General features: G+C 35.6%; 1 protein-coding gene across 1 annotated transcript in view; it reads left to right on the top strand.

Moving 5' to 3' along the window:
- Positions 1–14,651, top strand: part of IPO5 (importin 5) — a 41,690-nt gene that overhangs the window by 706 nt on the left and 26,333 nt on the right. The window contains exons 2-6 of the mRNA XM_006734299.3: positions 5,583–5,663; positions 8,123–8,315; positions 11,270–11,372; positions 12,490–12,586; positions 12,835–12,939. Of these exons, the coding sequence (XP_006734362.1) occupies positions 5,583–5,663; positions 8,123–8,315; positions 11,270–11,372; positions 12,490–12,586; positions 12,835–12,939 (579 nt within the window). The remainder of the gene's footprint in view (positions 1–5,582; positions 5,664–8,122; positions 8,316–11,269; positions 11,373–12,489; positions 12,587–12,834; positions 12,940–14,651) is intronic.

Consider the following 14,651-nt stretch of genomic DNA (forward strand, 5'->3'; position numbering starts at 1 on the left):
CTTTTTCTTGTCTAGTTCCCAGCATCGGAAGCTGGATTTCCCTCTCCCCTCCACCCGCCCACGGTTTTGTGAGTTGCCTTTAGGGTTTCTTTCCAAGCACCTTCCACCTTTATTCTTCCTTCGGACAAATTTTCTTTGATCTCTAGAGATTTGTGGTCTCATAACATAACTGCGATGTCCTGGGACTTCGTTGTTTAAGTGGGCCAGTGTCACCATATGTTTAAGTCTTTAATTTCATTAAATCTAACCTGAATCTCTCTCTTTTTTTTTTTTTAAGCCACCTCTGGCTTCTGGCCTCCAAATTGTGGAGCTGTGGATATATTTTCAAGAGACAGTATTTCAGATGTATCTGCAAGTTCCTTTACCAAGTAGCAGCAAGACACACGTAGTTCAGTATAAGACTAATGTTAATGCTGTCAGTGTCGAGACCACGATATATACGGGAGATGCTAAAAGGGAAGGGCAGAAACTTTCTAGATTCTTTTAAGTGCATTATAAGAACCTGTCTTCAAACTTGATTATATGTAGAGTTCTCTGCCACCACGAGATTAAAGATTTTTATAAGATTCAGTGAAGGATGTTCAGCCAGATATTTTTACAGAGCAGAAATTTATTTTACATGTGGCTGATGAAATTGGGGGACAAGTCCTCTTGTCATGAATTTTATACATGTCTTTAGAATCACAATGTTGTTAATATTTACTTTGACTAGATTAAGATATGCTGGCTACGCTTAGTGGTTTTATAATATGTAAAGTAAATACAATGGAAGTTCAGTTCTGTATGAAAAAGCACTTTAAACAATTACTAACTTTAGTCTAATGATTTTTGATTCATGTATTATACATGTGATATGTGTTCAGGGTAAAAATTTAAACAGCGCAAATCGTTTTTTTCCCATTCCCCAAAGACAACTACTTTTAAGTGTCTTGTGAGTAGTCCCTGAAAATATCTTTACTAGTGCAAATGTATACATTCATTTTTACATGAATGGGCCTTTCATACGCATACTGTTGTGCAACTTGGATTTTTCACTCAACATATTTCACATTGCCACATAAGAGAATTTGTTAAAGCAGCTATGTAGTATTCCATCATATGGATGTATTATTTATTCAGTCAACCTTCCTATGAATGGACATTAGGTTTCCATTGTCCTCTTAAAAATGGGAATACATGCATACCTATCTTTTCAGACTTTGCCGGCTTTACTTGTGGAATACTTAAAAGTAGCATTTGTCCTTGGAAGTAATGTGCATTGATTAGTTGCATCAGTTTGCACTCCTGTCAGAGGGATGTGATGATGCCTATAAAAACACTTTAATGCATTTTGCTAACTCTGGAGGTAATTTTTCACCAAAATAAGTTCTTAATCCCAACCCATAATAGAAATTGCCATGTATTACAAAGCAGAACAGCATTGTAATTAGTAAGCGAGTTTAATTCTCCCTCTTCCCTCCAGTTGCTTAAGTCTCTATTGTCAAGCCTAGTGGGGAATCTCTTTTCTATTGAACTAAATACCAGTGTCTGGTTCAGCTTGAATTCCAATTGGTGCCTGTTGTAAATCTTTTATCACTTCCATCACTTTGGGGATAGTTAGGAGCATTCAGCACATTTTCTCATAAAGAACAATTGAAAAGTACAGTTGACCACTGAACAACTCAGAGGTCAGGGACACCAGCCCCCACACCCCCGACTCCCCAAAAACTTAACTAATAGCCTCCTGTTGACTGGAAGTCTTACCAATAACATAAACAGCCAATTAACACATATATTGTATGTTATGCATATTATATACTATATTTTTACAACAAACTAAGCTAGAGAAAAAATGTTAAGAAAATCAAAAGCAGAGAAGAGACATTCCAGTACTGTACTGTATTCATAAAAAATCCATATATAAGTGGACCCGCACAGTTCAAACCCATGTTGCTCAAGGATCAACTGTACTGTTAGTCTCTATTCCTATCATTCAGGTAGTACATTTTTACTTTCTTTGTATATATCGGAAACATATTAATATGTAAATTAGGTATTATAAAATAGAATATTCTTTTTTTTTTTAAGATTTTATTTATGTATTTGACAGAGAGAGACACAGCGAGAGAGGGAACACAAGCGGGGGAGTGGGAAAGGGAGAAGCAGGCTTCCCGCTGAGCAGGGAGCCCGATGCGGGGCTCGACCCCAGGACCCTGGGATCATGACCTGAGCCTAAGGCAGACCTTAATGACTGAACCACCCAGGTGCCCCAGAATATTCTTAATTTGACACCAAAAAAGGTAAATGTTAGAGGGGATGTTTCCTGGTCTCATATAACACAAAGCTGGACTGTAAATAGAGCTTCTTAAGAAAGCAAAATATTATTTGAAAAATAAATAGCTGCATATAATGATATTTTAATACCCCTTTTTTTGCCTTATGAAATGAGCTGTTTATAAGTAATCAAACTAAATTAAATGGAGTATTACTATCTGAAATAGCAAATAAATTTTTTTTAACTAAAGAATTGGCAAAAGGTCAGTAAATATCTTTGTAATTTACTCCGTCAAAATAAAAATACTTAATTGAGGGCGCCTGGCTCAGGCGTTAAGCTTCTGCCTTCGGCTCAGGGCATGATCCCAGGGTCCTGGGATAGAGCCCCGCATCGGGCTCCCTGCTCTGCGGGGAGCCTGCTTCTCCCTCTCCCACTCCCCCTGCTTGTGTTCCCTCTCTCGCTGTGTCTCTCTCTGTCAGATAAATAAAAAAAAAAATCTTGAAAAAAAGATTTAAAAAATACTTAATTGACACAAATACCAAACTGTCGAGTAAGGTGACTTCTTTTATATTCAAATGTGAAATCAAGTACAGTAGAAGACTTTTATTGTAATATATTGAAAACATTAAAGTTTTTCAAAACTTTTAAAAGTTTTTAAAACTTCCATTGTATAAACAATGTGGTGGGCTTTATATTTTATGTCTGTTAAATCTTCAAGGATTTTTTCTCTTTAACTTTACAAAAAATGTTTCTGATGCTTGAAGAAATGATTTCAATTCCCTAAGTCTCAAAATACAATAACATGAATAAACAATTGAGTAAGTAGTTGACAGGTAATACAAAGTTGAATGTCCATGACATTCATGACTAGACATTTTTATGACATAAGCTTAAGTATTTTATTAATCATATGCATGGATTTTACATTCTTATTTTTTCCATTGACTTTGTTTTTCATTGATTCTAATATAGAACTTCATTAATGAGATTTTAATTGGAGGAAGGTAACATTGAAAAATGTACTTGATTTTTGAGGAACCAGGGTGTTTACTAGGTAAAACTTGTCCCCTCTTCATATGCAAGGTAGGCTCATGATAAATATTTATGGAATGAGTGAAGTAAGTACTGATTAGCATTTCTTCTTTGTGGGCAGGAAAGGGGGAGGTGAAATCTGCTTTGCATTGTGTGATTGCGCATGGTGAAATCAAATGGAGTTGAAATTCTATTTGCCATGACACTGGCAACATTCACTGAACCTGCCTGGCCTGGTGCTAGGAATATTCTTAGAAAGAGTCTTTATATTTTTATATAGTCTTTATATGTGTGTTCTTTGTATTTGCTGCACTCCAGTGTGCTGGGAATACGAGGAGAAAGAGATACCATCCCTGTTTTGGTGGAACTCAGTCTCTTTCGGCTAATAACTTGATTTTAAGGCTGTTCTTTTTGCCAAACTATTATCCTTGACCAGTGTTACGGTGTCAATGTAATACAATATCTGGATTGCCACAGTGGAACATAACAAATGGGGAGAACCCTCTCTCAGGAATCAGATGTCACTCATAACTAAACTCTTTCTCCATTGACTTAATTCTTTATGGAATAGAGTTCAGTATTTGACTTAATGTTTGTAAGTGTCTACTAGAATTAGCATAGTAGAACTGTCAAACTTATAGTCCCAGCTGGGCAAGGTTTTCTGAGAGTGATATCCTAGTAAGGAATTTTTTTTCTGAAACTTGATTTAGACCACTGGAAATGAAAGTGTTAAACATTTATAGCATCTAAGATAGGTACAAAGAATAAAAAGGCATTTTTATGTCCTGTGAGAGACTGTTTAAATGAAAAGACCATAACCCGTCTTTCAGTTGCATTCATAAAGATTAAGTGAGAAACCTCAAGGTACATATCCATTTTTGCAATCATCTTATGAATATCTCTACATAAATTACCTCATTTCTGTCTACATGAATCCAGACCATCTTCTCTCCTCAGCTGTAAATGCTTGTCACAGTTTTCTGCATCATTGTGTTCCTGTGTGCTTAGGTACTTGAGAAGAACTTGAGGTTGTCGGAAGATTTTGAATTCTCCTTTCCCCCACATGTATTCTTCGGATTGAGATATGTTTGAGAAGTTTGAGAACTGTGTAGCACTGTATAAATAGAACTGGTTGGTTGGTGGAGTCAGACAGATCCCAGGAGTGAAACCCGGAAAGAGCGTTCAGTGCTAAGGAGATTTTGAGTACAGCTGGCCTCAGAAAACCAGAGTTCTTTCTACTGCTTATTGTATGTGACCTTGGGCAGGTCATTTCACTTCTGAGCCTTTATTTCCTTACCTGTCAATATTTCAGGGATGCCACAGAGCACTTAATAAAAGTTATAATAAGGTAGATGTGGATTCAGGGAGACCCTTTGTTCCCTCCCTTGTCCTTGTCACTTCTGTCCAGAGAAACCAAGTAGTTAACCAACTGAGCCACCCAGGCCCCCTGAGAAACCAAGTAGTTATAGGGGTGGTAGCTCTTAGAGAGCCGACAAGGTAAACGTCTTCTTGGGGAAAACAATTCCAAGTGTATTTCAAAGAATGATGTATTTTCCACAGTAAAAGACTACTCTTGTTAGAATTGGTATAAGTGCATCTGACAATCCATATTTGGATTAGTGTCAACTTTTTATTGTTAACCAATTTGTTCTCATTTTACATTATTCATGGAGAAGGAAAGAAGTGCCCTGACTCACAAAACCTAGATTTAAGTCTCCTGGCCATATTCATTTATTTATGTATATAAGTTTTAGTATAATCCTTGCTTGAAAGAAAAAGTAGCATAAAGAATTTGAATACTTTCTTTCCCTTTCTTGGATTTACTTCATCTGAGATATGTCTGTGGTGGTTGTAAGTAGTGGTAACTTGAACCAATTCTACATCATCTGATCTAGAAAATGTTGACAAGATAAGTAGTTTTCCATGATGTAAAGGGATATTAGGTGAGCACTTACTTTACAGCATGGTAGCTCAGGTCACATTTAAGAATTTTTTGGCCCTCTTTCACCTTGAGTTTTGTTTATAAAAGAAGCAAAAGTTGGGAAAATGTGCACATACATTAGAAAAACCTAAGAGCTAAAGGTGGAAGGGAGCTTGAAAGTCACTCTCTGGACCTACTTTCCTAACCAGCTGAAGTGTATTTTGTGTCACAGGGGGAAATTTTACCAACAGACCTAGATTACATGATTTCTCGTGCATGGACCTTGCCCAGTCTTCGTTTCATTTCTTTTCACTCATGTGCTCATGACATTTTTTTAACATATTTTAACCTTAAACGTTTTTCTTTCTCCTATAGGAAACCTATGAGAATATCCCAGGCCAGTCAAAGATCACATTTCTCTTACAAGCCATCAGAAATACAACAGCTGCTGAGGAGGTACTAATTTAGTATTTGAGAATATGACATTATTACAAAACAAGTTGGGTATTAGATGGTGGTCCGTGTGGGTAATGAGAACTGTTATTTACTGCATAGACGTTACCAGAACTTTGAACTTAGTATTTGCTAAAAGCTATTTTGCAGTTACAGTTTTTTTGAGTACCCTGTATTAAGAATGAAATTTCTTTTTTCTGTGTCAGGTGATGTGTCCAGGATATTTAAGTTAATGGTTTTCAAATAATTACATAAAATTTTATTAAATTTAAGTGATTTCTGTAGCTATAAAAAAATTTTCTTCCTTGAAACAATTCATTCTAAGGGAGGAAATTAATTCATTCCGTGTTGTAATGTGTTGCCAAATGTTTCTGAGAAAATATGTATTCTGTCTTTAAAATTTTTATGCTTTATAGTCGTCTCTAAGTATTGAAGAATATATGCTAAAGATGTTTAGGAACAAAGAGACACTTTGTTGAATCCTTTATAAATCATGGTTTTTAGCAAATGACCTTGTTACTATGCCAAATTCAAATTTATTGTTTCTTATCGCTTTTCTATGCATTTAGTGGATTTTTTTTCTTCCCAAAAGTAATATCCTTATATATATTAAATGTTAAGTGAATGTTTTCTTTATTTTGGAAAATTTGTCAAAATATCCCAAGTCTAGAAAACCAATCCCACCTCTGAAACATGGAATTGAGAATTTGTAAAGTGAGGGAAGCCTGGCCTGCTCAGTTGATAGAGCATACAACTATTGTTCTTGGGATCATGAGTTCAAGCCCCACATTGGGCATAAAGATAATTTAAAAAAGGGGGGAGGATTTGTATAGTGAGACTTCTTTACTAATATTAAAACATGATGGAAATGGAGTCACACTAAACTTCCACATAGTATTACACCTGACTTCTTGTGGTCAATTAGTTTAAATTGGCAATTTGAAATTCTTTGGTAATGCTTAGAAAACAGTATAAAAGTGCCCCAGTTTTTAAAAATAGATGACAGAAGGCGCTTCTTCACCTTTGTATCCTTTAATTCAAAATGAGTCAAATATGAAGAACAAACATAAGTTAAATCTCTAAAAACAGTTGGCTATTTTAATTATGGAAGATTGAATCAAGTTAGTTATGACACAGATTTTTTTTTTTTTAAGGTATTATTTATTTGAGAGAGAGAGAGAACTCACGAGAGAGAGGGAATGAGCAGGGGAAAGGGGCAGAGGGAGAGGAAGAAGCAGACTGCCCGCTGAGCCCAATATGGGGTTCGATCCCAGGACCCTGGGATCAGACCTGAGCCGAAGGCAGACACTTAACCAACTTAGCCACCCAGGCACACCCACTATGAAACAAATTTTAAAGCCAAGAATAAATACTACTAAAAACTATCGAATTTTATTTTAAAAAACCTATATTGAACCCTTTTTAAATCTTGATTTGATTTAGGAATTAGATGATTGTGAACTAGCCTCAGGATCTTGATTGTGGCTTCATAGTTGTCAATGTAAGTGTGAGAACTGCATAAACTTGAACTACTTTTACAGGGATTTTAACCATTTTGAATCCTTTCTAGAGCATTAAAGATTTCTTTAAAAGTTTGCTCTTTGCCAAAAGTAATTCAAATAAAAAGATTCATTGAAAAGTGACTTGAGAAAAAATTGGCACGTTTTATTTGTGTAGCTTAACTCCTTTTTTTTGGTCACAGTCCCATACTGATTATAGTGATAATGAGTTGCTGCAGCCCGGAAATGAAAGAAAACATGAAAAATTGGGTTTAATAGTTTCAATGGCCTATTGATTTAATATGATAAAATTTTAGAACGGTATTTGTCTTTGGGTAATCTAAGGGAATATTATACAGAAAATGCCAAACTTAAATATATTGTACAGATTTTTAAATGGGATAAGTATACACATTGAGATTGATTAGCACTTTTAGGCATTAGAAACTTGTAATGTTTGTTTGCTCGAATGAAGCATAAAGATAAATGGATTTGATAGCATGTTATCTAAGAGGCTAATGAAAGGACTGTGATAAAGCGAGATAGGCCAGGCTGGGAGTAAGATGAGGTACACTAGAATGAGAGCCAGATGGAGGAGTAGGAAAAGAGCATTCTAAGGGTTGCAGTTTATATTAATTTCTTTTTCTTTAAAGAATGTATTAAAAATAGAAATTAAAGACAGTTTCATCATTGCTAAGATGTTTCCTATTTGTAATCTGATGTGTTCAGAGGTTTTTCCTTAGCTGTGAACAAAAAATAGCTTTGGGGTAGCATTTTCTATACAGTAGGCTAATGTGGTAGAGTTTTCTGTATTTTACCTATTTAAAAAAAAATCTAAGTGCTTTTGAAATGAATTGTAAAAATAGAATAGTAAAATACATCAATGGTAGAGTGAATGTAGTTTGTTGGAAATGTTTTTCTCTTGTAAGACACCAAGTTATTAACCACGTTATCCATTTATAGGCTAGACAAATGGCTGCTGTTCTCCTAAGACGTCTTTTGTCCTCTGCATTTGATGAAGTCTATCCAACTCTTCCTTCTGATGTTCAGACTGCCATCAAGAGTGAACTACTGATGATTATTCAAATGGAAACCCAGTCTAGCATGAGGAAAAAAATTTGTGATATTGCTGCAGAGCTGGCCAGGAATTTAATAGGTATGTATGCAGATACATTCATTATTATGTTATAGAAGAAAATGAGTATATCCTTTTTTTAAGTGGAGTCTTCTCAAAGGAAGATTCGCAAGTACCTGAGTACCATTTATTCTGTTCGAATTGAGAGTGATTATGGATTCTGCATTTAGAGCCAAAAATGACAGATGTTTGTGGAGTATAGTCATAACACCTACCTGTTGGTCTTCAGAACATCTGTATGGAGAAATAATTTTGTAGTTTGCTTAAAAATTGTCAGTTTTATTTCCTCCGTAATCTGTAAAGTTTTGAAAGCACAGTGTAATTTACAACCTACTCTGTAGATTAAACTTGCCAACAGAAGTAAAAATCAGTGGACTCCAGGAGCTCTTGCTGTTACATTTGTGTATTAGTAAATTATGCACATAGGCTATTATACCACTATACCATATACTTTATGAAATACCCCCAAAATATTTTTAAACAATGAAATAAAAGGAAAATCACTAAAAATGCATTTTACCAACCATCAAAACCCTTTTTGGTCACACTAAAAAATACTAAGTAATTGAATATGCTTTGTTATTTTTTTTGACAGATTCAGATATGATTTTTTTTAAAAAAAAGATTTATTTAGGGGCACCTGGGGACTCAGCCGTTAAGCGTCTGCCTTCGGCTCAGGTCATGATCCCAGAGTCCTGGGATCGAGCCCCGCATCAGGCTCCCCGCTCCGCAGGAAGCCTGCTTCTCCCTCTCCCACTCCCCCTGCTTGTGTTCCCTCTCGCTGTATCTCTCTTTGTCAAATAAATAAATAAAATCTTAAAAAAAAAAAAATTTATTTATTAGAGAGTTGGGAAGGAGGGGCAAAGGGAGAGGGGAGAGAGAATCTTAAGCAGACTCCGCGCTGAGCATGGACATGCCCAGCACAGGGCTCAATTTCACAACCTGAGCTGAAACCAAGAGATGCTTAACCGACTGCACCACCCAGCCACCCCATTCATAGATATGATTTTTAACTGAGTTCATATTAGGCAGCATTTTTAAAGGTTGAAAAGGATGCCTCACTAAGATAAGGGCTAAATGGGAGAATATTGTTGGTGTGCTTATTAGTTAATCATGACACTAATTTTTTTTTTAATTTAATACTTAGTTAACATATAATGTAGTATTGGTTTCAGGAGTAAATTTAGTGATTCATCACTTAAATACAACACCTAGTGCTCATCACAACAAGTGCTCTCCTTAATACCCATCACCCGTCTAGCCTATACCCAGCCCACCTCCCCTCCAGGAACCCTCGGTTTGTTCTCTATAGCTAAGAGTCTCTATGGTTTGCCTCCTTCTCTGTTTTTATCTAATTTTTCCTTCCTTTCTCTTGTGTTCATCTGTTTTATTTCTTAAATTCCACATATGAGTGAAATCATACGGTATTTCTCTCTCTCTGACTTACTTCACTTAGCATAATACACTGTAGCTCTATCCATTTCATTGCAAGTGGCAAGATTCTGTTCTTTTTGATGGCTGAGTAATACTACAGTGTGTGTGTGTACCACATCTTTATCCATTCATCAGTCGGTGGATATTTGGGCTCTTTCCATAATTTGGCTACTGTTGATAGTGCTGCTATAAATGTTGGGGTGCACGTGCCCCTTTGAATCCACTTTTTTGTATGCTTTGGATAAATACCTAGTAGTGCAATTGTTGGGTATTAGGGTATGACCCTAATTTTTTAATCTCCACTACCAATAATGCCAAAATTCTTGTTCAAGTCAGTTGACTGATATCAACCAATTCTTAAAAATATTCCTGTTCGTTAAATTTTTTACTTTAAGTTCAAAACCCACTGAAGCCTTTAAATTTGAATTTTTAGGTAGCCTAGAAAATCTCTTTTCACGTTTTTTTAAGTGTGCAGATAAAATTTTTATAGGTGACATCTAATTCAGAATCACAATAATGGAAAGGTTTCCAAAATGTTTCAAAGTACTCTCTCCATAGATTTTTTTTTTTTTTTTAATAGAGCTTTCATTCCCCTTGACCCCCAAGCACGATCTTTATGTTTAAAGGGACTGATTAGGGTATTTTTTTTTTTAATGTCAGCTGAGTAGCACATTTGTCATTTCAGAAAAGTTCAAATAGGGAGGGAAATTTTTTTAAAAGAAAAAGTGCATACATAACTCATCTGTAATTTCTACAACTCTTAAAATTCTCTGTGACAATATGATTGTTGAGTCTTTTAACTGGTACAAATTTGTGTGGTCGCTCATTTTTATTACAAAGTACCACAAAAATTCTTTATTTTAAAATCAACACCTTAGTAGCATGAGTACTGCTCTGGGTCCTAGGATTCCCACTCCTGGGTCTTCTCCAGTTTGAAGGCATATTTACAGTGTTTTGGCTTCAAGACCTTGATACCAAATATTAACTTTGCCTACTTTTTAAACTCTTTAATAGCAATAGTATATATAAATAAATAAAATCTTAAAACAAAAAAACCCACAAGGGCGCCTGGGTGGCTCAGTTGGTTAAGCGTCTGCCTGTGGCTCAGGTCATGATCCCAGGATTCTGGGATCAAGTCCCACATCGGGCTCCCTGTCTGCTTCTCCCTCTGCCCCCCCCCCCCACTCTCTCACAAAAATAAATAAAATCTTAAAAAACTCTTTAATAGCAATAGTATAAATAAAAGATTTAACCAATCAAATAGTCATAGTGCTACCTTTTCTCCAAATGCTATTCCTTAGAAATAACCACTGCCGATAATCTGTGCTTACGTAATCCAAAAGCACAGTTCCTTTTTACAAGATTAGATTGCCATGTTTATGGGTAAAGAATCTAATTTTATTAGGATTTTTTTAAAAATACAGAGCCTGTGACATTTCCTACTACTACCTACTTTGAGGCTTATGAAATGAAAAGATTCACCCTTCATTTTTTTGAAGTTTTGATTTACACACTTTGTGCCTGGATTTCTTTACTTTTAGATGAGGATGGCAACAACCAGTGGCCTGAAGGTTTGAAGTTCCTTTTTGATTCAGTGAGCTCTCAAAATATGGGACTGCGGGAAGCTGCCCTTCACATTTTCTGGTACATTCATTGATCTTATTTTCCTGAAAAATTGAATGTCATGAATGTGCAAAGCACATTTTAATTGATTTGTTTTAGTCTGACTTTTTAGACTTAAATAAGGCCTTTAGATGAGCTTTGTATTTGTGTTGGAAGTAAAATTGAAAAAACACAAAGCTTTTAATTTTATTTTATAATCCTTTTTTGTATACAAGGGTCCTCTGCAATTTTTTTCTTTCCTTGGTCTTTTATGATTCCATGAAAGACAGTTTCTTCTCCTTTATTTGGAGATTGACACAGTAGTAAATATAAATATATCTTTTAAAAACCACTTGAATGATGAAATTTTGAGGAGAGAAAAGGCTGGTGAATCCCCATTGTTTTCTGGGTCTTTTATAACTAAACTTTATAAAAATGCAGTATTTTAATAAACTCCTGTATATTTATAAGCAAATGGTCTAAGTTTAGAATTACAATTATCTGCACTAAGAAAAATTTTGTCCATGTTATACAGTTCTACAGTAAAAATATAATTGGATTTATAGCTTTTCAAGATTGTATACTTTTAAAAATGAGATCTACCTTGAGCATCAAAAGAGGATAAGGGTAGCTATTACACCATTTTCTACTTCAGTTGTCAGATGTATCATACCTATATTGGTAATCCAGAGTAGAGAATGAATTAATTGAAAGTATTCAGTGTAATTGTTAACCACATTTAAAGTAAAGCAGAATTTGGACGACCTGGATCACTGACCGAGCCTAGGAGCAGATTGTCAGGCAGTACGGTTACTGCAGCTACCATCTGAAACCTTGTACTTGCTTTTGTCCCGTCTTGCACTCCAGGTCACCTTCCTAAGGAGACAGAGTGATAAGGATAAAGCATGGGGCTGGGATTGGCTGCTGGGTAATGTGTGCACGCACCTGGATTGCCCCTGCTCCCAGCCTAATCCTCTCTGCTCTGTTTGTTGCATTTGCCCAACCCCAAAAGAGGATTGCTTGGAGGATGGGTAGATGATGTTCAACCTTCAAGGTTAATGCACACTTGGGTCAGGCTGATGTTTAAGGTTAGATTAGAGCATTACATGTTCTAGCTGACGCTTTACTAAAATATGATGTCATTTTGGATCTTTTTTAGGAATTTTCCTGGAATTTTTGGGAACCAACAGCAGCACTATTTAGACGTTATCAAACGGATGTTAGTTCAGTGTATGCAAGATCAGGAACATCCATCGGTAAATAATTTCAATGCCATTAATATTAACACCTAATTTAATACAACATTTAACTTGTGAAAGAAATATATGTATTTTGGAGATTGTCTTTAGTTTTAATACTTTAAAATATAAATACTAGTTTTACTGATGAAGAAAATTTTCATCTTAAGAAATCTTGAACCTGCATCCATCAGAAATTGGGCTTGATTAGTACTTGGATGGGAGAAATTTCTCATATTTGACTTATTTTACTGTCTTCATTTTAGATCAGGACATTATCTGCTAGAGCAACAGCTGCATTTATACTTGCAAATGAGCATAACGTTGCTCTATTCAAACATTTTGCAGACTTGTTACCTGGATTCTTACAGGTAAGGAAATAGTATAAAATAAGTGATAATTATATGTTTATTGGTTTTCTATAGTTTAAAGTCTCATCAGAGTTTTCTAGTGCATTCATTTATTCAGTATATCTGTTGCCTACTGTGTGCTGGCATTAGATGCCAGGGATTCAGCAGTGCACAAAACATGCAAATCTCTGTCCCCATTGAACTTAGATCTCTTGCCCTTCATAGACTCTTAGTCTCTTAAAATATTTAGGGTTTTAAAATTTTTCTATAACATAAATGATGAAAGCAATTTATGGCTATTATTGAATATGTAATCACATAGGTTATTGCCTTAGAATCAACCAAATAACCTATAAAATGTAATGCCCATTTTACATAAGGAGAAACTAAAGAGGGTGGGATAAGAAACTTGCCCAAGATCACAGTGTTGGTAAGTGATGGATACATGATTCAAACCCAAATTGGACAGCAGTCCTTACTCTTAAACCCAGGTCTTGTAAAGGTTTATACTATGAAGTGACTAGTTTATGGTTAATTGTCACTACTGAATCCAAAGGGTGTTATTATTTTAAGGTTACCTTCTGCCTCATTCAGAAAGTAAAATAAGATTGGGTAAGTTAGAGCAACTTGTTAGACCCCTATTTTGTAATTGCATATTCTGTTTTGAAGTGCGTGGGTAACATGCTTATGTACACATACAAGTTTTAAAAATAAAAATATATTGCCCTAAGTTAACACAAAGAAGAAATAAAAAGAAAGAACTAAACCGTAAAATGGCATGCTTTTCAATTTATAAATGGTAGGGCATGACTACAACGAAAGACATAGACTAGGTGATTTTTAAGTGCCTTATACAAACACGGTAGCTAAACATGTGGACTGATAGATATCATTGGCAAGGCAAACACCAGGAATCCTGTTAGTATTGATGATTTGATTTCCAGAAATGGTAAAAATCTGGACAAAACAAAGTATGTGTTCATTCTCCCCCCCCCGCCCCCAATGAGTGTGTGTGTGTGCACGTGTGCATGTGTGCGTGCTTTGTGCAGTTTGTTTTTTTTTTAATTTTATTTTATTATGTTAATCACCATACATTATATCATTAGTTTTGATGTAGTGTTCCATGATTCATTGTTTGCGTATAACACCCAGAGCTCCATTCAAAACGTGCCCTCTTTAATACCCATCACCAGGCTAACCCATCCCCCCACCCTCTTTCCCTCTAGAACCTCAGTTTCTCAGAGTCCATAGTCTCTCATGGTTTGTCTCCCCCTCTGAATCCCCCCTTCATTTTTCTCTTCCTACTATCTTCTTTTTTTTTTTTTTTTTTTAACATATACAGTATATACATTTGGGGGCGGGGGGAGTCCTGGTACATTAAAACCAGACAAAAAATAATTTGTGAGTTGGGTTTTAGGTTCAGATCATTATAAATGAGTTTTTCATTTTTAGAAGTATCTGACTTTTACGATCATGTGAGATGCATGGTAAGGTCATATGAGGTCGTCAGAAGCATTTGCATCACAGATGTGGGACATCTAGGAACCCTGACTTTTGCCCTTCCTCGGTCATTGTGACAACCAAAAAATCTGGGAGAAATAGTGTCCCCGTTGAGAACCACTGGGTTAGAGAGGATTTGACTGAAAAGTCCTGTGTGAATTCTGCATGTTTCAGGTTAATTTTGCAGGATTTAGTAGAAACTTTTCTCCCTATGCTGTCAAGCTGAAAAGATG

This window comes from Leptonychotes weddellii, chromosome 3 (genome assembly GCF_054177405.1).
Source record: "Leptonychotes weddellii isolate Sample4059 chromosome 3, ASM5417740v2, whole genome shotgun sequence".
In the NCBI taxonomy this organism is placed as follows: Eukaryota; Metazoa; Chordata; class Mammalia; order Carnivora; family Phocidae; genus Leptonychotes; species Leptonychotes weddellii.